The sequence below is a fragment of the Geotrypetes seraphini genome, chromosome 8, assembly GCF_902459505.1.
Source record: "Geotrypetes seraphini chromosome 8, aGeoSer1.1, whole genome shotgun sequence".
NCBI classification, from domain to species: Eukaryota; Metazoa; Chordata; class Amphibia; order Gymnophiona; family Dermophiidae; genus Geotrypetes; species Geotrypetes seraphini.
In genome coordinates, this window is record NC_047091.1 from 26,640,875 (window position 1) to 26,668,721 (window position 27,847).

General features: G+C 46.8%; 1 protein-coding gene across 17 annotated transcripts in view; it reads left to right on the top strand.

Annotated features, from left to right (window-relative positions):
- MACF1 (microtubule actin crosslinking factor 1) overlaps positions 1-27,847 on the top strand; it is a 423,081-nt gene that overhangs the window by 68,838 nt on the left and 326,396 nt on the right. For 11 of the 17 annotated variants that reach the window (XR_004540255.1, XR_004540254.1, XM_033953632.1 and 8 more), the window contains exons 1-3: positions 20,799-21,876; positions 24,596-24,762; positions 24,917-25,029. Coding sequence is in view for 15 of the 17 variants with exons in the window: in XM_033953632.1 (XP_033809523.1) it covers positions 20,833-21,876; positions 24,596-24,762; positions 24,917-25,029 (1,324 nt within the window). In the remaining 2 variants the exon portion in view is untranslated. Of the gene's footprint in view, positions 1-418; positions 512-20,798; positions 21,877-24,595; positions 24,763-24,916; positions 25,030-27,847 lie in introns of those variants that run through there. The other 6 variants (XM_033953642.1, XM_033953648.1, XM_033953649.1 and 3 more) reach the window with 1 other exon arrangement.

Below are 27,847 nucleotides of genomic sequence, written 5' to 3' on the forward strand. Positions count from 1 at the left end.
CATTTCGGCCATCATGCTGTGGCTTTCTTCAGGTCCTCAAACCCAATTGGTTGGATGAGGTAAATGAGGCAGGAAAGTCCGTTGGTCACCAATTTGTTTAAAGATATTCTTCCCTTGAAGACACAGCATGATGGCTGAAACGTCAGTTCTATCTGACAAGATGCAGCGAGACCTGGACATTGAGAAGAATTACAAAATTGAAACATAAGACTTGTATTACAATAATTAAATCCAGCTAAAATCAATCATGAGAACAAAAAAGGGAGGAAACTTGGTGTCATGGGACCTGGGACTGAAGATAATAACTGCCGGGGCTGAGGGTGATTCTCACGGGTGCCAGAAGTGGGCACAACTGCTGATAATGTAGGGCTTGGAAGACAGCTACCAACTTTTTTTTTGTCCTTTGTGTCTGTTTCAGGTGAAGTTGGTCAACATTCGGAATGATGACATTACAGATGGGAATCCAAAGTTAACTTTGGGCCTAATATGGACCATTATCCTTCATTTCCAGGTAAAAACGTAGGTTTACTTTGAGGAATTGCTAAGCTTGCTGGCATGCAATCATTGAAAATGTGACGTGTTGGGCCAGCCTAAGAGCAGACATCTAGATTTGATTCCTAGGTGGCCAGAGCTTGGGCTGCATTCAAAGCCCTAGAACAGGGGTAGGGAACTCTGGTCCTCGAGAGCTGTATTCCAGTTGGGTTTTCAGGATTTCCCCAATGAATATGCATTGAAAGCAGTGCATGCACATAGATCTCACGCATATTCATTGAGGAAATCCTGAAAACCCGACTGGAATATGGCTCTCGAGGACCGGAGTTCCCTACCCCCGCCCTAGAGGAAAAGGGTGTCCCTAACACGAAAGTGATAATTTGAAGTGGAAATGAAGAAAATTGTGAGATGGCTCTTTGCTGTGAAACGCAAGCATCAGGATCGCTAGACCTTTACATGAAAAAGTTAATGAACACCACTGTTGGGCGTGCGGGGAAGCGGCATTTAAAGGATCAGACCTGATGGATTGAGGGGATTATTACCCATTTTTTCTCTGCTTCCTCCCCTTTTTTATCTAGGACGTTCGGTCCTAGTTTTGGGGAGTCTGGCATTTGCCAGGGGTTCTACAGATTGATTTTTGAAATGACTAATTTGATTTTGCATATTCAGAATGAGGTTATGTATAGAACTTAGTATGAGTTTTCCATGGCAAGAATTATTGTCTGTGGGATTATTATTTTACTTATACTATTACTGATGTTGTTCATTGTAGTGGGCATTTATGGTTTTTAGGGTATGGAAGAGTGACGCTGGTATAAAAGGACTAAGTTGCCTTCTGTGGGGGGGAGACCTTACTTCTTCTCATTGGCTGCCCAGATCTTGGGTATGTCGGGGTCATATAGACAGCAGGGGGGGAGGGAGGGGGGGAGGGGGGAGGGGTAGGGGGGGTCATTTGAGGAATGATAGTTCTCTTGTCCTAGGCTCGTGGAATGTCAATGGATTAAATAACCCTGGAAAGCGTAGTATAGTTTTTCGTGAACTGCATCGGCTGAAGTGGGATGGATATATGTTTACTGCAAGAAACTCACTTAAGACCGAGGGACGAGCGGTTATTGCACACTCAACATTATGACCAAGTGTGGACTCATAGGGCTCGAGGCACACAGAGGGTGGGGGGTTTAGCTGTTTTGGTTCGTAAGGGGATAGGGCTGGAGGTGGATGAGGTATTCAAAGATAGGGAGGGACGCTGTTTAGCTATACGGGGTAAGATCCAGGATAAAGTGACTACTATTATTAATATATATGGGCCTAACACTGATCAATCTCATTATTATTCTGGTCTCACAGATGACTTGACTGCTTTCGCAAAGGGAGCAATTTTTTGTGGAGGGGATTTTAATGTGTGCCCAGATCTATCTTTAGATCACTCCAGGGGGGGACGAGTGGTTCTCCGACGTCACAGTAAGGCCTTGATTAGGTTTATGCATCTATTGGGATTGGTGGATTGTTGGAGATTGCTACATGGTACTCAGAGGACTTATTCTCATTTCTCTAATGCTACCCAGACTTACACGAGAATAGATGGTATTTGGGTACATAGAAATCTTTGGGGCGGGATTCAAGAGGCGGAGCTTGGTAACATTCAGATCTCCGATCACGCTCCTGTCTGGGTGGTATGCCAGGGACTTAGGATACAATCAGGTAACAGATTTTGGCGTTTAAATGAATCACTTTTAGGGGACCCTATTATATTGCAAGAAGTGAAGGATTCTATTGTAGACTATCTATATATAAATGACAATGGGGAAGTAAGTGATGGGATACTTTGGGATGCGCTGAAAGCTGTTATTCGGGGTATTTTTGTTAAATGGGGGGCCCGTAAAAAACGGGACAAAGCTAAGCGCTCTTTGGGATTGCGGGAGCAATTGGTGGATTTAGAAAAACAACATCAATTTGATCCTAGGCCTAGGGTATATGAGGCCTTGAGTAAAGTACGATTGGAATTACACCAACTACAACTTGAGGATTTAGCTTTTAGAAAGACACAATTGAAACAGGCTATGTTCGAGAATGGAAATCGGTCTAGTGCTATGCTAGCCCGCTATTTGCGGGCTCGAAGGATGTCTGCTACTATTCAGAGTATTCGTGGACCTGATGGAGTTAAGTATAGGACTGATAAGGATATTCATAACCAGTTTGCTACATTTTTTGCAGAGTTATATCGTGGGGACAACTTGAGTGAGGGTTCTCAGATTGCAGATTTTTTAGACATGGTCCCTTTGCCAAGGCTGTCGGATTTGGAACAAGAGGGGTTGGATCTTCCCATAACGGAGGGGGAGGTGTCTGGGGTCATACGGGGTTTAAAAGGGGGGAAATCTCCGGGGTTAGATGGGTTACCGAATGTGTTTTATAAGACCTTTAGGGAGCAGATTGTTTCCCTGTTGGTGCGGGTTGGTAATGGAGTGCGAGACGGGGGCTCTTTGTCATCTACTATGGGAGAAGCAGGGATCACAGTATTGTTGAAACCGGGACGGGACCCGGAGCAGTGTGGAGCATATCGTCCCATCTCATTATTAAATGTTGATGCTAAAATTTTGGCGAAGGTGTTGGCATTGAGATTGGGACGAGTGTTACCGGGACTTGTCCATGTTGATCAGGCTGGATTTATCCAGAAGCGTCAAGTGGGAGATAATATACGTAGAACTTTACACTTGATCTGGGAGGCACAGACATAGTAAAATGGTCTTATTATCCATAGACGCTGAAAAGGCCTTTGATCAGGTCAATTGGAAATTTTTATGGGCAGTAATGGAACGGATGGGAATAGGGGGAATGTATGAAAAATGGATAAGGAATTTTTATTTGACACCGAGGGCTTGTATTAAAATTAATGGGCTTTATACAGACTTCTTCTCTATTACAAGAGGGACCCGACAGGGTTGTCCACTCTCCCCTTTACTGTTTGCTTTGTATTTAGAACCTTTGGCTTGTTATATTCGGGATTTGGGGGCAGTTCGGGGAATTCATATAGGAGGTCGGGAACATAAATTGGCGCTATTTGCAGATGATATTCTTTTTTATGTGACGGACCCGGAGGCTACTCTTACTGAGTTGTTGGAGGTATTTGGGAAATTTAGAGGTCTGTCTGGCTTTACGATCAACATGGACAAGTCCGAATTCTTGAATATTTCTTTAGAGGAGGGGGAGGCGCAGAGGTTGGCGGACACCTTTCCGGTGAGGCGAGTACTGGGGCATCTTAGGTATCTTGGTATTTTGATTCCATCTGATTTATCATGTCTTTATGATCTCAATTATTCTAGGATAGTGCGTTTAGTGCGGAGAGATTTGCAAGCCTGGAAGGGTTTGTGGTTGTCCTGGTGGGGGCGTATAGCTGTTGTCAAAATGAATATCTTACCCCGTCTGTTATTTTTATTCCAAACGCTTCCCATAGCGGTGCCTAGGGGACTTTTGAAGCTATTGCATAAGGAATTTCGATATTTTATTTGGCAAGGGAAACATCCCAGGTTGAGTCAACAAGTACTTTGGTCTGCTAGGGAAGATGGGGGACGGGCAGTGCCCAATCTGCACTGGTATTACGAGGCTGCACAACTCCGTTTTATTTTGGATTGGAAGATTGCGGTGTTTAAACCTGGGGTTCAAATAGAACAAAGCTATGTTCCACATTGTACACTGAATAATTGGCTGTGGATCTCTTTCTCGTTGTCAGAGCGATTGCAGGGGCAAAGGAACCCGTTCTTTTGTCATTTAGTACAGATGTGGGGTTCTTTATGTCATAGGGAAAAGAGTGGTAGGGAAGTTTCCACGCTTGCTCCTATTAAGGGGGAACCGCGGTTTACTGCAGGTTTGGAAAGGGGGGCGTTTCGGAAATGGGAATCTATGGGGATTCTTACATTTCGAGATGTACTTATTGGGGGATGCTTACCTACTTTTGATGCATTGGTGACTAAGAAGCCTGGGTTAAGAGGCGAATTTTTTGCATACATGCAATTGAGACATTTTATGATCTCGGAAAGTTGGGATACAGGGAATCCCCAGGGGACTGAATCTTTGGAAAACTTATGGCTTTTGTTGAGTAAAGTACCGAGACCGATTTCCATTCTCTATAAGTTCTTGCGTGGTAGGGAGGTGATTTCCTTTCCTTTTAAACAACAGTGGGAACGGGACCTTCGGCTGCATTTCTCTGCGGATGATTGGTCCCGTATTTGTATAGAGGTACAGAAAGCATCTCATTGTATATTGGTCTAAGAAAATGCTTATAAAATCTTAACACGCTGGTATTTCACACCTGCACGGTTACATATTATGTACCCTCAGGTTTCAGACTCTTGCTGGAGATGTGGTAAGGCCCTGGATCTTTTATGCATATTTGGTGGGACTGTGGGGTGATTCAGAAATTTTGGGTTGCTGTTACACGATTTTTGACATTGTGGATCCAGGATCCATTGCAACTTTCACCTCAAGTTTGTCTGTTAGGGTTACATAATGTTTGGGATGTTCCTTGGCAGACAAAACTGGTCAGAATGGGGTTGGCAGCGGCCAAATGTTTAATAGCATTATATTGGAAGAAGCTAGCTGCTCCACCAGAAGAGGAATGGTTAGAGAAATTGCGAAAACTTGCACAGATGGAATGTATAGCTGCTAAGCATTATGGTTATTATGACTTCCAAAGGCGGACTTGGGACAAAATATTTCAGTGCATTTAATTATTTCCTCATGTGGGGTGGGAGGGTGGGATAGAGGGGGAGGAGAGGTGTGGTTAATTGGAAGTCTTTTTGAAGGAACAACGAAAGGACTTCCTCATGGTGTTTAATTTGTTGGGGGTTATTATTGACTATATTGGTTTACTTTATGTTGGGTGGCGGGATTGAGATATACTTATGTTGGGGGTTTTCCTTTTTTTTTTTTTTTTTATATGCTTTGTTGAATGATTGTAATATCACGGATTGGTTTACAAATGGTGACTGTATTGTTTATATTCATTATAAAATTCTAATAAAAATTGATTAAAACAAAAAAAAGAAAAAGTTAATGAACAGGTTTAGGGGTACCGCTGGGGAATGTAGTGCCTGACACCTGAGCTTCAGGCCATTTTAAGGGAGTGTTGGGAAGGCTGTTATTCTTAACCCAGGCCTGGGAGGGGAGAGGGACACCAGCCAGTCCACAATCCAGGACATCCCCATGAATATGCATAAAATGGATTAGAATGTAGGGAAATCGGTTTATTCATTACGCAGGATCAAATCTTGTGTATATTCATTGTGGATATCCTGAAAACCTGACAGACTGGGGAGGGGTTGTCGTGCCCTGCTTGGGTTTTGGGATGAGCAGCGTTCTTTATTTGCTCTTTGTTAGGAAGGGACAGGTGTTTGCTGTTCACTTGCATTGCTATTAATTACTGATGCATTTATAACTGCGATCTTGTTTATACATGATTGGCCAAACAGTAGAATTGGGTTAAATCGTTTTCTTAATCTTTCCTGAACATAAGCATTTCATTGGGCAATGTGCTTTTCTGATTTATACGGAACCCATCTTTGATTACAGGTTCATAGAAAGAAAGAACCTAAAAACACATCAACACCACTTGCCCTCCTGGTCCTCCCTCTTTTTCTTTGGTGTGTGTTTTGCTTTTGTGTGAGATTGTAGAAGTTTGCAAAGTGTGCAGCCCCAGTTTTACCTTTCTGGATTACTAAATCACATTTGCTTTTCTGCTTGAGAGAGCTTTTTGTTATACATGCCTTTTGGAGGGCCTTTCAGAACTGCTGGCCTAAAATTTGAACCAGAGACATAACTACAAAATGTGCTTTACTATTATTAATAATTGTATTGCAGACTTTATATACTGTTGTTCACTGGGTATCAAGGTTATTTACAAAATTCATATAGACATTATTCAAATAAGCAACCAAAGAATAGTGCAAATAAATAGCAAAGGAAGACAAGGGAGCTTTGGGCATGGGCTTAGACCACAGTCCTCCCCGTAAAACATTGTATCTTAAGACCAGCTTTGAATCTGTTAAACAAGGTTTCCAAGCATAGGTCTAGTGGAATCATATTCCTAAAGTAAGGAGCCAGTGCCGAGAGGGAGGAGGTAAAGTGCGAGATGGAGCCCAGGATGCAGGAATCTATGGACAACGATCAGCACTTCAAACTTGAACTCGGTACACTAGAGGCAGCCCATGAAACTTGGAGTTATGTGCTCATATGTAGCTGCTTTGTTTAAAATGAGGCTGAGTTAAGCCATTGTAGTGTGAAACAGATTCGTCAGAGTCCTGTATTATCCTTTCGTAAGTGCTTGAAGGCTTATTTTCAGGAAGCCTTTGATAATGTTTAGGGGAGATATTTTGTGTTTTTTTTTTTTTAGTTATTACTCTTTTAGATTTATAAGAGAATGTTTTGGAATGTTTATTTGTTATTTATATATGTTGGTTGTAACCTGCATCGATTCTGAGATATGCAGGATATAAATATTTTTAAATAAATAGTCTTATAAGGGACAGATAAAGAGACCAGATGAGTCTTAAGGTCCTTCCGAATTACTTCGGATATGGTGCTGCAGACACGCTTGATTTCTGCCTTTCCCTACTGCTTAGATGGATGGGCGAGTGCTTGCTTTCTCTTCTCTCGCCCATTTGCATACATACAGTCTCCTGGAAAATCCCTGAGCCATTATGAGCGAGACCCATAGCAGTGTTGTCAGAGGCCTATTTCGGTTTGAACTGGAAGCAGGCGGAAGATATTGGAGGGAAACTCTTGTGGTGATGTATTGTCAAAGGAACAAGAAAAGAGAAACCAAATGCTGGCCCAAGTTGCATTTCTTGTCTGGGAAGAGGCTACAGCACAATTCTGATTTTTTATGTTAGAAGGCTTTTGATTTTCTATATTTTTTACAGGTCAACATAACATGCATTTCTACATAGGAATTGCCCTATTAGGCCATTATCTTCGTTCTCTTGTTCTCTCACTTTAATAACTAAATTGGACTATTGCAACATCATGTATTTAGGTTGCTCACGTGCAAACCTCAAGAAGCTGTCAAACTATTATGTTAGGTCTGTAATTATGATCACGTTACTCCACTACCACAACTCCATCACTGGCTCCCTTTATCTCACATTCAAAGCTCATAGGAGAGGCCTTCTGGACTACCTATAAACTCTTACTAGCCCTTACACTCTTCTTTGGCTCTTCTGTTCCATTAATGACCACCTCGATTCCACTAGACATCGTGCTTTTTACTTTGCTGCCCCTTTCCTTTGGAACTCTCTTCTTCATATCTGGAGTGAATTATCTTTCAACACTTGTAAAGCTGCTTTAAAAACTTGGCTCTGGGTTCAATTTAAGCTTGTTTAGGCTAAACTGTCGCAGTTTTTCCTATTTTCCTGCCCTCTTCTGTCCCCATTTCCTAGCCCTCTTTGACAGTGTCCTACTCTCCTTTATCTGTCAGGAATGGTTGTGGTCTGTCCTATCATTAGAAACAGAGAAACATTATGGCAGATAAAGGCCAAATGGCCCATCTAGTCTACCCATCCACAGCATCCACTATCTCCTCCTCTCCTTAAGAGATCCCACATGCCTCTCCCATGCTTTCTTGAATTCAGACACAGCCTTTGTCTCCACCACCTCATACATCTACCACCCTTTCTATAAAACAGTATTTCCTTAGATTACTTTTGAGCCTATCGCCTCTTAACTTCATTTATGTCCTCTCATTCTGGAAACTTCATCCTATATCCTCTCATTCCGGATCTTCCTTTCAAATGAAAGAGACTCTCCTCGTGTGTATTTACACCACGTAGGTATTTAAACTTCTCTATCATATCTCCCCTTTCCCGCCTTTCCTCCAAGTATACAGATTGAGATTTTTAAGACTGTCCCCATATGCCTTATGATGAAGACCATGTACCATTTTAGTAGCCTTCCTCTGGACCGACTTCATCTTTCCATCCTTTTTATATCTTTTTGAAGATGTGGTCTCCAGAATTGTACACAATATTCTAAATGAGGTCTCACCAAAGTCTTATTCAGGGGCATCAATACCTCCTTTTTCCTACTGGCCATTCCCCTCCCTATGCACCCTAGCATCCTTCTAGCTTTCGCTGTCACCTTTTCAACCTGTTTGACCACCTTAAGATCATCTTATACAATCACACCCATGTCCTGTTTTTCTGTCATGCATATAAGTTCTTCATCCCCTAAACTGTACTATTCCCTTGGGTTTTTCAGCATTTCTTAGCATTAAATGTAGCTGCCAAATTTCAGACCATTCATCAAGCTTTGCTAGGTCCTTCCTCATGTCATTCACACCACCAATGGTGTCTACTCTATTGCAGACTTTGGTAATATCCGCAAAGAGGCAAATCTTACCTGACAGCCCTTCAGCAATATCGCTCATAAAAATGTTAAAAAGAACAGGCCCAAGAACTGAACCTTGAGGCACACCACTGGTAACCTCCCTTTCCTCAGAGAGATCTCCTTTGACCATTACCCTCTCTACTTCCACTCAACCAGTTCTTGATCCAGTCCATCACTTTGAGGCCCTTACTGAGGGCACTCAGTTTATTTATTAGGCATCTGTGTGGAACACTCAAAGGCTTTGCTAAAATCTTAAGTACACCACATCTAGTGCACTCCCTCTAAAATTTCTTATACCGCCCAATCAACCTTCTAGGCGGTGTACAAATTCATAAAAACATAAAACATACTTTAGCTAAAATACAAGTTTAAGCTGACATTGTGTCACCAAACTGTAACAATAACTTTCGAAGACTTTTAAAAACAAAGACAAACAGGAACAAAAGGTAAAAAGGCAAGAACTACAATAATCAAAGTAAAAGAGAACAATTGAGGGAAAAACAATAGGAGGGGCTGCTATAAATAATGTTGAACTCAATTGCCCTTAAAAGGACAGTTAGGTCTCGAAGGCATCAAGAAAGAGAAATGTCTTTAGCTTTGTCTTAAAATTATTAAGAATTGATTCTTCGCCTAAGTAATTTGGGATACTATTCCAAAGAGAGGGGGCAGTAACAGAGAAGATAGTTGACCTCATTGCATTTATAGACTTCAATGACGGAATAGAGAAAAGGTTATTGGCTGTCGATCTTAGGGTCTTAGAAGGATTGTAAGGGGTCACCCAGTCTAATAAATGGATCAGATTTGTCTGACAAGACCTGTCTCTAGTGAATCCAGGTTGTAATCCACTGGATTCCACAAACATCACAATTCTTTGTTATAAAAGCGTTCCCATTAATTTACTTACCACATAGGTCAGTCAGTTCCCTACGTTTTTCTTACTTCCACTTTTGTGGAGAGGGACCACATCTGTCCTTGTCCAGTCATCTGTCTGGTTCCACTCCCAACTCTAAAGAAGCATCGAAAAGGTCAGCCAGTGGAGCAGCCAGAACTTCCCTAAATTCCTTCAGATGTAGTATTATAGTTCTTTTCAATTGACCCGCTAGTTTGATAATTTTAATTCACCGAGATCTATGTGTTAGCCCTGTGTGGTATAGCAAGTTTCAATAAACCTTAAATTATGTTCTCTCCAGCAATAGTTAGTCGAGGTCGCAGGTAGCCAGGTTAGTTTGTCTCCTCATATGGGCAATTCTTTGCTGAAATGAAGGACAATTCTTAGGTCATTTCATAGAACATAAGAACATAAGAAATGTCCGCACCAGATCAGACCGTGGGTCCATCTAGTCCGGTGGTCCGCACCCGCGGAGGCTCAGCTAGGTGTTCCCCATTGAGGACCTTGGTCACTCGTATCGCTCAATGTGTCTTGCAAGAAGATGTGCGTCCAACTTGCCCTTAAATCCTAGAATGGTAGTTATCCCAGGACAAGCAGGCATGATATTCTCACATGTGGGTGACGTCATCTACGGAGCCCCAGCGCGGACAGCTTTTCAAGCAAACTTGATTGAAGTTTCAAGTTTGCACACTGCACCACGCATGTGCTAGCCTTCTTGCCCACTAGAGGGCGCATCCCCACCTCGTGGTCCTCAGTTCAATTTCATCCGCGGAGCCAGAAGCCCTGTGGAAAAAATTGTGCTCTTGTGCCTTCTGTCGCCGCGGCTGTGTAGGGTATTTCGCGCGGTCGCTGCGTTTTTTTGTCTTGTTAATTCTTTCTTTCCTTTCTTTTCAAAAAAAAAAAAAAAAAAAACTTTCGATTTCGTCGCTACCGGGGGCTCCCGGTAGCCGTGGCCGAGGAACCTCGCTTGTTCCCGGTCTCTCTTGGACCCATGTCCCGGCCCGTAACGGGCTTTAAAAAGTGCGGGCGCTGTGAACGGCTTCTATCGATTACTGATCCGCACAGGTGCTGTTTGAGGTGCTTGGGGCCCCAACACCCGACAGCGTCCTGCGAGAAGTGTGCCACCTTCCAGAAGCGGGCACTCAAACGCCGCAAAGCCCGCATGGCAGAACTTTTCTCTGTCGAGTCCCCTCCCGGGAAGGCCTCGAGTTCGGCCTTGGCTTCGGCCCCGGCCTTGACCTCGGCCTCGACATCGGCCTCGACCTCAGCTTCGGGACCATCGGCTTCGCCTCGGGCCTCGTTGCCATCGAAGCAGCTGGCCTCATCCAAGGCCTCGGGTAAGTCTCCACTTCCCTCCTCAGCTCCAGGATCGTCCAAAAAGCCATCCTCGGGCTCTTCGGCGGGAGGGTCCACCTCTGTTAAACCCAAGATGCCCACGTCCGCCGCCCCGAGGGAATACTCGAGACCGAGGTCGCCCTCTGAGGAGCAGCGGCAGGTCTTGCCACAGGGAATGTCAATCCCGGTGTTCCAAGACTTGCTCCGGGCGTTAATCGCCTCGGAGCTCACCGGGGCCATTGAACATCTGCAGCAGGCTTCGGCCTCGGCTGCTTCGGCCTCGGTGGCCCCGCAGTTGGCGACCTCGGCCTCGGGTACCGGGGCTTCGGCTCCCGAGGCGCCCACGGCCTCGACCTCGGCAGTACCCTCGGACCCGGCTTCGCGGGGTCCGCCGGAGCGTAGCGTGCGCCCAAAAGACAAGGTGCGCCGGGTGCGGAGGATCTCGTCTTCGTCCTCGGAGTCCTCGCGGGGTTCATCGCCCTCGGGCAGGTCTCGGGCGAGGCGCCGTCCGAGGAAGGCCAAGCGGTCTCGGGCCTTGCCTCGGCGGCGCGGTCGCTCGTCGCCGGCCGGGGCCGATGCCTTGCAGGTGAGGGACCTGCGGGTGGATAATCCCATCTTATTCCGGTCTCCGGCCAGGGAGAGCTCCCGGGCCTCCTCGCCGGGGCCGAAGGGTCGGGCTTCGGTGCCTCGGACCCCGGGGGGATCCCCGAGGGGTTCCTTTAGACGCGCCCGGTCTCCGACTCCGTCGAGGTCGCAGGACTGTGCCTCGTTGGGGTCGGGGTCAGGTAGGGAGCCCAGATACTCTCACGAGGCCTCTCCCTTCGGCTCCGCCGGGAAGTCTCGGTCTCCCTCTCCTCCTGCTAAACCTTCCTCTTTTACGAGGTTCGTGCAGGATATGGCGGCGGCTTTGGGTGTAGACTTGTCTGAAGGGTCCACTTACACCAAGGAGTTTTTAGAGGAGCAGGATCTTCCTGCCCCCCCTCGGGAATCCCCGCGCCTTCCGATTAACAAGGTCCTCTGTCAGACCTTCCTGAGGAATCTTGAGGCTCCCTTGACGGTCGCTGTGGTCCCCTCCAAAATGGAGTCGAAGTATCGCACCCTCCCCATCAAGGGGTTCGAGAAGGGCCAACTTTCTCACAATTCGCTCCTAGTGGAATCGGCGGTTAAGAAATCGCAGCCCTCCAGGGTCTCGGCTGCGGTCCCGCCGAGTAGGGAGGGCCGGACCTTAGACAAATTCGGGCGTCGTCTCTATGCGAACTCTCTCATGGCAACGAGGGTCCTGAACTACGCCTTTTCGTACTCGTCATTCCTCCGTACGATGGTGAAGGACCTCCCCTCTTTTCGTGAGGTGATACCAGAGTCGCATAGGGACAGGTTTGCCACCTTTAGCTCTAATCTGGCCCAGTTGCGCCTATATTTGTTCCACGCAGTTTACGATGCGTTTGAACTTGCTTCGAGGGTATCGGCCTGTGCGGTGGCCATGCGCCGACTGGCGTGGCTGCGTACCCTCGAAATGGATTCAAATTTGCAGGAGCGCCTGGCAAACTTGCCTTGCGTTGGGGCGGAATTGTTCGACGACTCTTTGGATGCGGCGACCAAGCGGCTTTCCGAACAGGAGCGCTCCCTGGCCTCTCTGGTACGCCCGAAGCCTAAGGGCCCTACACAGCGGCCCTTCCGGCAGCCCCCGAGGAGGTATCCTCAGAAGTCGACGCCGGCCTTCTCAAGACCGCCACCACGGCGACCGCCCCAGCAGAGTAGGGGTGGCCCCTCTAAGCCCGTCGCGCAGGGGGCGGCCAAAGCCGCGCCGTCCTTTTGACGGGGTGGGCGGTTGGGGGCGGGCCCCCACCGCGATACCGCGCCCTCCCCTTCCTATCGGGGGTCGGCTAACGGCCTTTGCCGAGGCCTGGTCGGCGATTACGTCAGACGCATGGGTGCTCCGGACTATCTCAGAGGGCTATTCGCTCAACTTCTCCAGTCAACCTCCAGACTTGCCACCCGGGGCGTGTCCGCCCAATCGGACCCAGTTGGCCCTTCTCCAGGCAGAAGCCAGGGCCTTGTTGAGCCTCCGGGCGGTCGAGGTGGTACCTCGCGATCAGATGGGCCGGGGGTTTTACTCCCGCTACTTTTTGGTCCCAAAAAAGACCGGGGACTTGCGCCCCATTTTGGACCTCCGGAAGCTCAACAAGTTTCTGGTCCAGGAGAAGTTCCGTATGTTATCGCTTCCGGTTCTCTATCCGCTATTGGAGGAGGGGGATTGGATGTGCTCCCTGGACTTGAAGGAAGCATACACCCATGTTCCGGTGCATCCCGCTTGCCGCAGGTTCTTGCGGTTTCAGGTGGGGGATTTGCACCTGCAGTATCGGGTTCTTCCCTTCGGTCTGGCGTCGTCCCCTCGGGTGTTCATCAAGTGTATGGTGGTGGTTGCGGCGGCCCTGCGCTCGCGGGGTCTTCAGGTTTTTCCCTACCTGGACGATTGGCTGATCAAGGCCCCGTCCAGGGAGGGGGTTATCTTAGCGACTCAACAGACTATCAGTCTTCTGCAAGACTTGGGGTTCGAAGTGAACTTTCCCAAGTCTCAATTGTGCCCGGCGCAGTCTCTACAGTTTATTGGAGCCGTGCTGGACACGGTTCGCCTCCGCGCTTTTCTCCCCCCTCTTCGGCGAGAGGCCCTGCTTCGTTGGTGCAGCCACTGTCAGGGGCAATCGGAGGTGTCTGCCCAGCGCATGATGGTTTTGCTGGGTCACATGGCGTCGACGGTTCACGTCACGCCTTTCGCTCGCTTGCACCTGAGACTTGCGCAGTGGACTCTGGCGTCGCAGTGGCGGCAGGATCGCGATCCGGTGTCTTCCCGGATTTCAGTGACTCCTTGTTTACGTCAATCGCTCCGTTGGTGGACCGACTCTTCCAATCTGTCCGGGGGTTTGCTGTTTCTCGTTCCACCTCACAGCAAGGTCCTGACCACGGACTCCTCCGAGTATGCGTGGGGAGCCCATCTCGACGGCCTGCGGACGCAGGGTCTGTGGTCGGCCGCGGACCGTCGATGTCACATCAACGTGCTGGAGCTTCGCGCCATTTTTCTGGCAGCGCGAGCTTTTGTCCACCTGCTGCACGACCGGGTGGTGCTCGTGCGGACCGACAACCAAGTGGCGATGTACTATGTCAACAAGCAAGGGGGTACGGGCTCTTGGCCTCTGTGTCAGGAGTCTCTTCGCCTTTGGGAATGGGCGATCTCCCAGAACATATTCCTGCGGGCAGTTTACATTCAGGGAGAGCAGAACCGGCTGGCAGACAAACTCAGTCGTCTTCTCCAGCCGCACGAGTGGTCTCTGAACTTCCGAGTCCTACGCGAGGTCTTCGACCGTTGGGGAACTCCTCAGGTGGATCTGTTTGCTTCCCCGGAGACTCACAAACTGCCTCTTTATTGTTCTCGGATGTACTCCCGGGACCGTCTCGAGGCGGATGCCTTCCTTCTCGACTGGGAGGGGAAGTTCCTTTATGCGTTCCCGCCGTTTCCTCTGATTTTGAGAACGCTGGTTCATCTCAAAGCGACCGGAGCCTCAATGATTCTCATTGCGCCTCGTTGGCCCAGGCAGCACTGGTTCTCCCTGCTTCTTCAACTCAGTGCCAGGGAACCTCTGCTTCTGCCGGTGTTTCCCTCTCTGCTGTCTCAGAGTCGGGGTTCGCTGTTACATCCCAATCTTCAGTCTTTACATCTGACTGCTTGGTTTCTCTCCCCCTGACTTCGATTCCGGTGTCTAGGGCCGTGAGGGAGATATTGGAGGCCTCGCGTAAGGTCTCGACTCGGCTTTGTTATGCCCAGAAGTGGACCAGGTTTACGTCCTGGTGTTCTTTGAATCGTCTGGAACCGAGTTCGGTCCCTGTGTCTTCGGTTCTGGATTATCTATTGCATTTATCTGAGTCTGGCCTGAAGACGACTTCTATTCGGGTACATCTCAGTGCCATTGCCGCATTCCATCGGCATCTTGAGGGTCGTTCTCTCTCTCTTCATCCTCTGGTGACTCGTTTCATGAAGGGTTTAGTGAATGTCCATCCTCCTCTGAAACCTCCTCCGGTGGTGTGGGATCTTAATGTGGTCTTGGCTCAGCTGATGAAGCCTCCCTTTGAGCCCATCGACAAGTCGCATCTTAAGTTTCTCACTTGGAAAGTAGTCTTTTTGATTGCGCTCACGTCTGCTCGTCGGATTAGTGAACTACAGTCCTTGGTGGCGGATCCTCCTTTCACGGTGTTTCATCATGATAAGGTGGTTCTTCGCACCCATCCGAAATTTTTACCTAAAGTTGTGTCTGATTTCCACCTCAATCAGTCTATTGTCCTTCCTGTGTTTTTTCCGAAGCCCCATTCTCATCCTGGTGAGGCGGCGCTTCATACGCTTGACTGTAAGAGGGCGTTGGCTTTTTATCTTCAACGCTCCAAGTCTTATCGGAAGGTTCCTCAATTATTTTTGTCCTTTGATCCTAATCGTTTAGGACACCCGGTTTCGAAGCGCACCTTGTCAAACTGGTTAGCTGCTTGTATTTCCTTTTGCTACGCTCAGGCTGGTCTCCCGCTTTCGGGTCGAGTTACGGGTCATAAAGTCCGAGCGATGGCAGCTTCCGTGGCTTTCCTCCGATCCACACCTATGGAGGACATTTGTAAAGCTGCCACTTGGTCTTCGGTTCATACGTTCACCTCCCATTACTGTCTGGACACTTTGTCCAGAAGTGACGGCCGGTTTGGCCAGTCGGTGTTACGTAACCTGTTTTCATAATTTGCCATCCTCCCACCTACCCTTTTTTGGTTGGCTTGGAGGTCACCCACATGTGAGAATATCATGCCTGCTTGTCCTGGGATAAAGCACAGTTACTTACCGTAACAGGTGTTATCCAGGGACAGCAGGCATATATTCTCACAACCCGCCCACCTCCCCGGGGATGGCTTTCTTTGCTATGATATGGAACTGAGGACCACGAGGTGGGGATGCGCCCTCTAGTGGGCAAGAAGGCTAGCACATGCGTGGTGCAGTGTGCAAACTTGAAACTTCAATCAAGTTTGCTTGAAAAGTTGTCCGCGCTGGGGCTCCGTAGATGACGTCACCCACATGTGAGAATATATGCCTGCTGTCCCTGGATAACACCTGTTACGGTAAGTAACTGTGCTTTTCCGCCACAACCTCTTCCGGGAGTGTGTTCCAGGCGTCCACCACTCGCTGTGTGAAACAGTATTTTCTGACATTTGTCCGGGTCCTTTCTCCCTTCAGTTTCAGTCCATGACCTCTTGTCCTAGTCACATTTGACAACGTGAATAATGTTGTATCTTGCTCTATTTTGTCAATTTCTTTTAGTATTTCAAAAGTCTCTATCTGATCCCCGCGCATTCTTCTCTTCACGAGGGTGAACAATCCCAGTTTTCTGAGGCGTTCATTGTAGCTCAAGTTCTCCATATTTTTAACTAGCTTCGTCGCTCTCCTCTGCACCCTCTCCAGTATTGCTATATCCTTCTTTAAGTAGGGAGACCAGTGCTGGACACAGTATTCCAAGTGTGGTCTGAACATTGCTCTATAGAGCGGCATTATGACATCCTCTGATCTACTCATGATTCCCTTCTTTATCATGCCCAACATCCTGTTTGCCTTCTTAGCCACCGCTGCGCATTGAGCCGACGGTTTCAGGGTCCTGTCTATTAGTATCCCCAGGTCCTTTTCTTGCTCACACTTTTCCAATTTTACACCTAACATTTTATATTCGTGCTCCTTGTTTTTTCTGCCCAGGTGCATCACTTTGCATTTCTTTATATTAAACTTCATCTGCCAGTTTTCTGCCCATAGTTTCGGTGTTTGGAATATGATATTATATAGCCTGACTTACCAGAAAGGGCTGATTGGAATTGAGGAGCGTGGCAGGTGGTGATGAAATAGGTGTGAGGACAAGGATTTAAAAGGGTTCACGTGACGGCAGTTTTATAAATGTTGAAAACGTTTTAAGGATATGCTTGCAACATTAAATTGATAACATTATAAGACAGAGAGCTGTCAATTTGTTTTCTTGTACTTCTGCTCCTCTTTTCGGGAGGTGTTCTCCCACCATGCAGTATGGCAGTCAGTGATGGCAAATACCAGACTAAGCCGGAAGTGGCACTTGTACATTCTCCAGTTGACTCAGCTGCTGGAATAGGGCATGAATTGGGCTATTGCCCGTTTTTTCTTCATTCTGGGGGTGAGAAATGCTCTTATTACTCAGAGGGGCATCACTGGGGCGGTATCCTGTAATTGACCACCCAGTCTGCAATACAGTGTAAATGACTGGATGTTGAATACATTGCTTTTTTTTTTTTTTTTTTCCTGTGTGACAAATTTCCAGTGGCACTTCCAAATGAAAGGAGGAGTATGATGCTGGCCTTGATTGGTATTAACAATCTACGATTCAGTGCCTGGCAGTCCAGCTTGCATCATATCACATCCCCCCCCACACACACACACTTATAATGCTGTACTGTCCTCCTATCCTGTACATAAACCCTCTCCCCTCCATTATTATTTGAGTCATGTCCTCACTTCTAGACTCGGGACCATCTCCCGGTATCTGTCCAACCAATCTAAATGATGTCAAAGTAGGATTCCCAGCTTAGGCAACTTGTCTATTATTGTAATGTTTTTTATCCCAATAAACCTGATGGTGATAAAATCTAGCAAATAAGAACATAAGAATTGCCACTGCTGAGTCAGACCAGTGATCCATCGTGCCCAGCAGTCTGCTTACGCGGCGGCCCTTAGGTCAAGGACCAGTGCCCTGGGTCTAGCCTCACCTGCGTACGTTCCAGTTCAGCAGAAACTTGTCTAACTTTGCCTTGAATCCCTGGAGGGTGTTTTCCCCTATAACAGCCTCCGGAAGAGCGTTCCAGTTTTCTACCACTCTCTGGGTGAAGAAGAACTTCCTTACGTTTGTATGGAATCTATCCCATTTTAACTTTAGAGAGTGCCCTCTTGTTCTCTCTACCTTGGAGAGGGTGAACAACCTGTCTTTGTCTACTAAGTCTACTCCCTTCATTATCTTGAATGTTACGATCATGTCCCCTCTCAGTCTCCTCTTTTCAAGGGAGAAGAGGCCCAGTTTCTCTAATCTCTCACTGTACGGCAACTCCTCCAGCCCCTTAACCATTTTAGTCGCTCTTCTCTGGACCCTTTCAAGTAGTACCGTGTCCTCCTTCAGGTACAGTGACCAGTGCTGGACGTAGTATTCCAGGTGAGGGCATACCATAGCCCGGTACAGCAACATGATAACCTTCTCCGATCTGTTTGTGATCCCCTTCTTAATCATTCCTAGCATTCTGTTCGCCCTTTTCGCCGCCACCGCACATTGCACAGACGGCTTCATTGACTTGTTGACTAGTACTCCCAAGTCTCTTTCCTGGGGAGTCTTTCCAAGTACCACCCCGGACATCACAGAACTCTGGAACAACCTTACCTCCCCGCTCAGAAATTCAAACTCCCTCAAACTCTGCCGCAAACACCTGAAAACTTGGCTCTTTTCAAAAATCTAACACCTCCCGATCTCTGGTACCTTGACCCCTCTCTACCCTCTTAGTTCCTTTCCTATTACTCTTCTTTTCTGGAATTCCTTTCTATCCTAATTCTATAAACCGTGCTGAGCTCTACGCTTGCGGAGATGGCGCGGTATACAAACCTAAGGTTTAGTTTAGTTTAGTTTATCTTGTATTCGCGTGTGAGATTTTTGTTACGACATGCATCACCTTACACTTATCCACGTTGAACCTCATTTGCCATGTTGCTGCCCATTTCTCGAGCGTGTTTATGTCACGCTGCAGATGTTCGCAATCTGCCTGCGTCTTCACTACTTTGAATAACTTTGTATCGTCTGCAAATTTAATCACCTCACTCTTCGTACCAATTTCCAGATCGTTTATGAATATGTTGAAGAGCACGGGTCCAAGCACCGAGCCCTGCGGCACCCCACTGGTGACGCTTTTCCAGTCCGAATATTGTCCATTTACCCCCACCCTCTGTTTCCTATCCACCAGCCAGTTTTTAATCCACGTGAGTATTTCACTCTCTATTCTACGTCTCTTTTTACTTCCTGCACTGAGACCTTCTCCATGCCCTCTCATAGTAACACAGTTGCCAGACCTGCAGGACTGCTTAGACCTGTGAGCCTCCTTGTGAGGGGTAAATAGACCTACAGTGAGCTTCGTTCACGCCTCCTTCCCCTCCCATACACGGGCAGCGTGCTTCGTACACGCCTCCTTCTCCTCCCATATTTGGGCAGCGCACTTCGTACACGCCTCCTCCTCCTCCCATACTTGGGCAGTGCGCTTCGTACACACCATCTCCTCCTCCCATACTTGGGTAGCGCGCTTTGTTCACGCCTCCTTCTCCTCCCATACTCGGGCAGCGCGCTTCGTACACGCCTTCTCCTCCTCCCATACTCGGGCAGCGCGCTTCGTACACTCCTCCTCCCATACTCGGGGAGCACGCTTCATACACACCTTCTCCTCCTCCCATACTCAGGCAGCACGTTTCGTTCATGCCTCCTTCCTTTCACACTGGCTTTGCTCCCCTTCTTTTGGGACCTCAGTAGCACTTTTTTCCTCCCCTTCCACTCTCCTCTAAAACTCTGATCAGAAGCTTCCTTTAATGTTCAAAGCTACCTTAAAGCTCATGACTGGATGTTGGCTTCCCTTTCACTTAATGCTTGGCCAAAGCCTTTAATGCTGACTTTATACTACCTCCTATCTTAGGAATATCATTGATCACCTTCCTTCAGTCTTTTTCTCTTCTTATGATTTTAGTTTGTTGTAAACCGCTTGGCCATTTTTATTGGTTGCAGGTATATCAAATACGTTGAAATGTGAAATTTCCTATAGAGGGTGCCAAAAGGCTCTGGGCAGGTTACAAAATGTACATAGCTGGAATCTGACAGAGACGTTTTCCAATAGAAATGATGGTAAACGGGAGACTAGGACAGAGATTGACTGACCACATGAGCCTTTTGCAGGAGCTGAAAAGTGCGAAATAGCCCCCAAGCTCTGGAATTTACTCCCAGAGGGGCTCCGTCTAACTCGAGACCGTGAAAGCCTTGAATACATGCCTTGAGGTTGGCCTTTCGTCTTTAGTAAAGCCTTAGGACCATCTCGGTTGTTTGAATGTTCTAATGTGTTTCACTGGTTTGATTCTGTATCTCTGTTTGAATTTCGGCTTCTTTTTGATGCTGTTTCATGGTCGTTTGATGTTTGCTCATTTTACTATTGTTATGCGGTTAACAAAATGTATGTTAAGCTTTACCTGCCGTAGACCACTTTAGGGGAATCTTTTTGGTTCAATCAGTAACACATGTCGATATTCTCTCTAAGGCTTTATTTTTCAGGCTTGATAAGTGTCTGTAGGGTAAAACTGTGTGCAGTGCTTGTGGAGGAGCTCGTTCTCCGTCCATGCTCGCTCTTGCTCTCCCATTAGCTTAAGAAGATGCTGCTTATTTCCAGAAAAAAGCTTCAGCCAATCCCGACTCACTCTCTCTGCTTTGAGGTCAAGTGATTTCTGTTCTGCAGTGAAATGCTTTGAATTCTCTGCTTGTTGCAGCTTCCAGTTAGCAAGATAGAAGATGGCTGAGTCATGCTTGCTTGTCAGGGAACGGAGAGACAGAAATTGTGAATAATGCACATTTTCCAGGGTGCATCTAATCAGCCGGAAGTCTGCTACTATTTTCCAGCTGCCCTGCTGAAAAGGAGATATGGGCCACTCTTTGGGGTGTGTTAAAGAAGCAAAGGATTCAGCTGAGCATGCAAAATCTCCTCTGTCCCTGAAGCACAGGGGCTGTCTGAAACGGAAACGAAAAGAGAAGAAGAAAAACATGCCGGAGGCAGTCCCAAATGATGGAATGGACAATGCAAAGGATATTGAAGCATTTAAGAAATTCAAAGCAGGACTAATGCAGGATGAAGCATGGGAAGATCATGTCAGCGAGACCACCTGGAGTCCCTTTGCTGAGGCTGAGCTGCAGGCCCCAGCCCTTATCCCAGTGCATGGAGAAACATTACAAGCAGACCTCATTCAAGCCTTCCGTCACCCTCCTCAGGGTGTCGAGCAGCAGACCCGAGCCCTGTTCTCAGTACAGGAAGAAGCATTGGAAATGGACATTGCTCAGAGCTCTTTGCATCCCTGTTGTGGTGCTGAACAGCAGACGCAAGCCCTGAGAGAGAGGGAGGATGACGACCTTGCTCATACTGCCTTGCTTCCTCCTTGTGTTGCTGAGCTGCAGTCCAGGGGTCGGGGCCTCCTTGTGCGAGTGACGGGGAAAGTCCATGGGGAGCTGCAGAAAGCTCAGGTGCTAGAAGAGGGGATGACTGTCACCGTGCACATTCTGGATAACCCAGTCAAACGAGAGTACTGGAGAGCTCTAAGTGGAGTGGCGGACTGCAGAATGGAGAATGTTTCTTCTCTCAGGGCTATGATGCAGCCTGTGCAGAAAGATTTCCAGATTACTCGGGATACAAATCTAGGACTTGGGGATCAGTGGGTGGAAGAACCTGAAGGTAGTTTGAAGGCCATGTGGACAAGTTCCTGGTTTGTTAGTGCTGGAATGGAGGAGCTGTCGATTCTCTCACCACTGGTGGAAGAACAGGATGGCTATGACTTTAAAGAGACACCATCGGATCCCAGCCAGCATGCTCTGCAGTCAGGAGCCTCATCTGCCAGCATAAAGCAGTCCCCTGGCTACAGGAAGCGGTTGGGTCAGAAAAGCTCCTGTGACGAGGGGAAGGCTGCCCTAGGAATGGTCAGTACTGGGTTCATTTCATCTTTTCCTTGGACTAACTTAGCTCTCATGTATTCTCCTCTTCTTTTTCTAGCATAGTTAAATGAGGTTTGAGAATAGTTCGTAGTCATTTAACTCATAGGCTGCCTCTTGTGCCATTATAGTTCAGTGACACTAATTGTTTATATTTGAAGGACCCGAGAGGGTCTTTTTGTGCTTGCTCCAAAACATTTCATTATCCTAATTTCAAAAGCACTCCATTGTTTAAGTTCCCTGATTATAATTGTTAAATAAATGATCTTCCTTTGACAGATGTTCACCTGTCATTCTGTGTTATTTCCAGAAGTTATCAGGACAGAGACAAACTACACTACATTCAGAAAAACCTGAAAACTCACCTCTTTGACAATTAACAGTCTTCTGGGTCCCCTCTCTTATTTTCTCCATACCCCCTAGCCCAGTGTTCTTCAACCACCGGTCCATGGACCAGTGCCGGTCCACAGAAATTTCCTGCCAGTCCACAGGGCCAGCATGTGCATCATGCCCAAAACAGTGTTCTTGAACCGTCGGTCCACGGTGCGATCGATGCGGCGTTATCTTTGAGCCAGCTCCCTCTTCCTAACTGATTCAGTGCACAAAGCCACGGGCAGTGGCTCCTACGGGCATCCTGCACCTGAACCGGAAACCTTCTCTCTGACGTTGCAATGTCAGAGGGAAGGCTTCCAGATGAGGCACGGGAGGTGCAAGGTGCAATTAGTACTATTATGGGGGTGGGGTCTGGGGTGGAGATTAGGTAGAGATGGGCGGGGTCTGGCCCACGACTTAGCCCAGTTTCTTCAACCACCGGTCCACAGAATAATTCTTTTATTTCTGCCGGTCCATAGGTGTAAGAAGGTTGAAAAACACTGCCCTAGCCTATTACTTTCCCCCTTCCTCCTTGATCTGTCGCCTTGAGCCTGCGATACACAAATGGAAGATTAGATTAGATAGATAAAATAGATTCTTGCCCACTCTAGGGGCAAATAAACTTTATTCTTACATTCAGTGAAGTATATCAAAAGTGAACTAGAAATACATCTGATTTCACAATTTTTCAAATAAGGGAACTCGGCCAAGAATTCATTTTCCCTGCCTGAAAAGCAAACATCCATTTTACAGATGGATACATAACATGTTATTGTTTCAAGTATTCCTAGTAGAATTATATAGTTTAAACTGCGAGGATAGATAATTGGGAGCTAAGCCAAACAATGCCTTAAAACAAATGCAACCAATGCAGCCATTGATAGAAAGGATTTAAATGGTCAAACTTTTTAAGCCCAAAAATCAAACGAACCGCCGTATTTTGTATTAAACGCAATCTATAGCAAATCTTTTTATGAGACTCTAAATATATTATATTACAGTAGTCAAGAATCGATAGAATACAAGCCTGAACTAATAGTCTAAACGATGTTAAGTCAAAATATTTTTTGATTGTTCGTAGTTTCCAAAGGATTGCGAAGCAATTTTTAATCAATAAATCAGTTTGGTCTTCTAAAGTTAGATGTCGATCTAATGTTACACCTAGAAATTTAATGGAGGTGGCAAGAGGAAAGGAAAGAGGAAGCAAGTGTCATGTCATAGTGTTTACTCATGACTACAATTACACTGTTTGCACTTTGATCAGTTCAAGAAAAAGAAAATGATCCAGGTGTCATCATTGATGAAAGGGTTAAAACTCCAGAATGAATTTTCATTAGAGGGATTTACATGCACTGGAGGCAGTGCATGCAAATGTCTCTCATGAAAATTCATTGTGGCTATCCTGAAAACCTGACTGGCTGGGGAGCCTCCAGGACAAGGTTTGGGTATTAAGATAGGAAGAAGAGATGGATTTTCCTGGGACAAGCAGCTTTTCTCTGTTGGGATCCTGCCTGGCTAATGTGACCTGGATTGGCTACATTTGGAAATGGGATACTGGGCTTGATGGACGTTCAATCTGTCTTAGTATGGTGAGGCTTATGTAAAACTGCTTCACACTTTTTGAAATGTACATGGAGAGATTTAAAACTAACAATATAATTTTACATATGATGGAGCAGCGATTGCCCAGAGCCATCTCATTGGAGAAATGTAAACCTTCATCCACCTACCCGCAGGGACATTTTGATGTTGCCATTAGAAATATACTTTGTAGGATTCTAATTTTCTAAAAGAATACAATAAAAATAAATTAGGGACCCTATTTTAAAATTACAACTTTTTATGCAGCAAAATCCTTTTGAGGCTAAAAAAGGTGGTTAATATACGCTGAGGTTGAGAAACTTGACTACTTTAGGCTTCTATCCATTGTATCCCTCTCATCAGTGAATTGTTTCAACCAGAAGAAAACTAATGTCTATATTAGAGAATGACACGGTGACAAAATTCATCACCGTTCCCGTCCCCGCAGATAACCACGGGAAATAATCCCATTTCATTTTTTAGTGTCTATTTCAGCCTCAGTCCTTCTACACCACCATTCTTCAAAGCAAAGCTTGAGGGTCAGTGGTTGTGGCCATTCGTACTCTGATTCTTCCCTCTCTCCTTAAAGAATGACATGAAGATTGTTTACCGCGGTTATCCGCGGGGATGGGAACGGTGATGAATTTTGTCACCGTGTCATTCTCTAGTCTAGATCAACCTTTTCTTCACTCCCCCCCCCCTGTCTGATTGTGATTTGCTAAATAATGTCTTCTTTCTTTGTTTCCCATGGCAGATTTCTGATATCTATGTGGGTGGAGAATCGGGGGACATGTCAGCCAAGGAAAAATTGCTCCTGTGGACTCAGAAAGTGACAGCAGGTTACACTGGAATCAAGTGTACAAACTTCAGCTCCTGCTGGAGTGACGGGAAAATGTTCAATGCCATTATTCACAGATACAGGTATCGAACACAAGTATAGGGGGTCTATGCTGTTAATGCCATGATTCATAAATGCAGGTATAGAACAGAAGTCTATGATGTTAGTTTTTCTAAGGGACACTGCATGCTTTTAATATTGCTTTTCCTTTTTTGTCTTTTTCCTCTCCTGCTTCAGGCCTGATTTAGTAGATATGGAAAAGGTAAACATTCAAAGTAACCAGGAAAATCTGGAACAGGCTTTTGAGATTGCAGAGAGACTTGGAGTCACTCGGTTGCTGGATTCAGAAGGTGAGAAGGGTTTTGAGTGGTTCAGACAGGCGTGTGTAGGCTGCAGAGAAAAGATACTGTTATAGTGACGAGCAGTGTAAAAACACCTCAGTAGCGTTGGCTTGAGCACAGGCTGTGGGACCCCTGTATAAATCCCTTTGGCTGTGAGGATCTGTGGGGGTGGAGTCCTCAGTCGGCGTAAATCCGACCGGCAGTTTGAAGATCTTCAGTAATGGACTGTTTCTTACAAGGATTTGAGGCAGAATGTCCTCCCCATACAGACAGGCACCAGCAAAGCACAGAGAGTACAGCCCATTATTCCCTATGAGGAAAATAGGGGGGGGGGAGATAGGGTGTCTGAAAAAGTTAATTTTAAGGATTTCTGGGGGCAAAACTAGTGTCCTCCCTCCTCCAAAATCCCTTTCCATTAATTTTTTGACCTTCAGGGGATCTCCCACATGCCGTTTTTGGCGTGAATTTGCTGGCGGTGGCCATCTTGGATTTTATACAGTCTTTTTTCTAAAGCCTCCATCTGCCTCAAAACCCTTCAATTTGGCTCAAAATCACCTGGGATGGACTCCTCAGGCTGTTCTGCCCCATATCATGCTAGTTTTGCATTGGATAGTTGGCTGAGGAGTGTCTGTTTTCTGCGTACCATGGGGCATACAAGGGAGGATTGGGAGCCTTGGGCTTTGCTTCCTCTGAGTCTTCTAGAACAGGGGAACTACAGAGGCTCTGAGTGGTAGGGAGAAAATCCCTCCCGGAGTCCTCAAACAGTGAAGGCGTGAAATGCAAGTTCATGGAAGCTGCAGAACCCAAGAAAAGCCAACCTGAGGTCATACTGGGATCTTTGGGGCCACCTGTGCAAGGATTTACCCCAGAGTTTGTGAATCTCCTGTGGAAAGCTTATTTGTCGGGTTTGAAGGAGGTCTCCCCATAGCGGAGAATGCTGGCTCCCAGCCTAATTGAGGAGGATTGGAGGTCAGACTCCATGTCTTTATTGTCCCAGGGCTCAGCTGCTTTCCTGGAGGATTCCAGTTCCCTGTGAGGGACCGGGAGTCAAGAGATGTTAGTTGCCCTGAACCAGGGAGATGATACATTGGTGCAGCAGCTTTTCAAGTCAGCTACCATACCACATGTTATTACAGATGTGCTCAGGGCGTTAAAGTTGGAGCTCCAGCAGCTATCCACTTCACAGTGTACAATCATGAGTGGCTCAGATGCTCAGACCATCTTTTTTCCCTGCGCATCAAGATATCACTTTGCTGGTCACTGAGCAGTGGGAAACTCTGGAAGGTGGCAAAAACGATGTCCAAACTTTACCCTATGATTCCGGAGTTTCAGCAGTTGTTTAGTCGTCTGAAGGTGGACTCCACGGTGGCAGAAGAGACTAAACATACCTCCCTCCCTAGCGAGGGGGTAGTGATGATAAAAGATGCACAAGATCGCAAAGTGGATGTTGCTCTTAAGAGGCAATCTGAAGTGCTAGTTGAGGATTAAAGCTAAAGCTGTAGCTTCGATTTTGGCATGTGCCTGCCACACCAGGCTAAGGCTGAGTCCTACTGTGGAGGAGGACTTCTGTCACCAGCTGGTGCTGGAGTTGATGCATAATGTGGCAGATGCTCTTTGCCATCATCAAAGTTCTGAGTAAGGTTTCGGCGTATGCTTTTGTGGCCTACAGGATACTCTGGATCAGGCAATGGGCATGCAATTTAGCTTCCAAATTCACTCTGAACAGACTGCCCTTCAAAGGACAAATTCTATTTGGTAAAGGCTTAGACAGTCATATGGCCAGTGTGGTGGATCGCTGCTCTAAATCTCTGCCAAACAGTAGATCTCGCCAACCTTTTTGGGGAGGCAGAGGCAATTTTCATTCCTCATGACATTCCTCTGCTCAGAGATCTTATGATGGATCCAGACAGAGATTTAACAACTCCAGATGCTAGCAACCCTTGGGGTCTTGCATGGGCACAGCCATGCCTCCGCACATTAGTGAGAAACTGTTACTGAAGTTGTGCCACTCACGAGCAGATTGGAGAAGGTTATCATGCCGCTGTACCGGGCCAATGTACGCCCCCACCTGGAATACTGCGTCCAGCACTGGTCACCGTACATGAAGAAGGACACGGTACTGCTCGAAAGGATCCAGAGAAGAGTGACTAAAATGGTTAAGGGGCTGGAGAAGTTGCCGTACAGTGAGAGATTAGAGAAACTGGGCCTCTTCTCCCTTGAAAACATTCAAGATAATGAAAGGAATAGACTTAGTAGATAGAGACAGGTTGTTCACCCTCTCCAAGGTAGAGAGAACGAGAGGATATTCTCTAAAGCTAAAAGGGGATAGATTCCGTACAAACGTAAGGAAGTTCTTCTTCACCCAGAGAGTGGTAGAAAACTGGAACGCTCTTCCGGAGGCTGTTATAGGGGAAAACACCCTCCAGGGATTCAAGATAAAGTTAGACAATTTCCTGCTGAACCAGAACGTATGCAGGTAAAGCTAGTCTCAGTTAGGGCACTGGTCTTTGACCTAAGGACCGCCGCGTGAACGGACTGCTGGGCACAAATGGACCACTGGTCTGACCCAGCAGCGGCAATTCTTCTGTTCTTATGTACTGAAGGTTGTGTCAGCCTTCCACATCTTCAAATCACATTGGTCTCAGGCTTTGGTTTTGAGTTCCTTCTGTCTTCATTGTGGCATGGCTGGCTCCTGAAGGTAAAATAGGCCCAAGAAGAGCTGGGGAGGAGATGCCGAGCCTGACAGGGGCACAATTTCTTTTACCACAGGAGCAAGACTTTTCACCGTTTCCATGGTGCGGTAAAAGGTCTTGTCCCCATTCCTGCG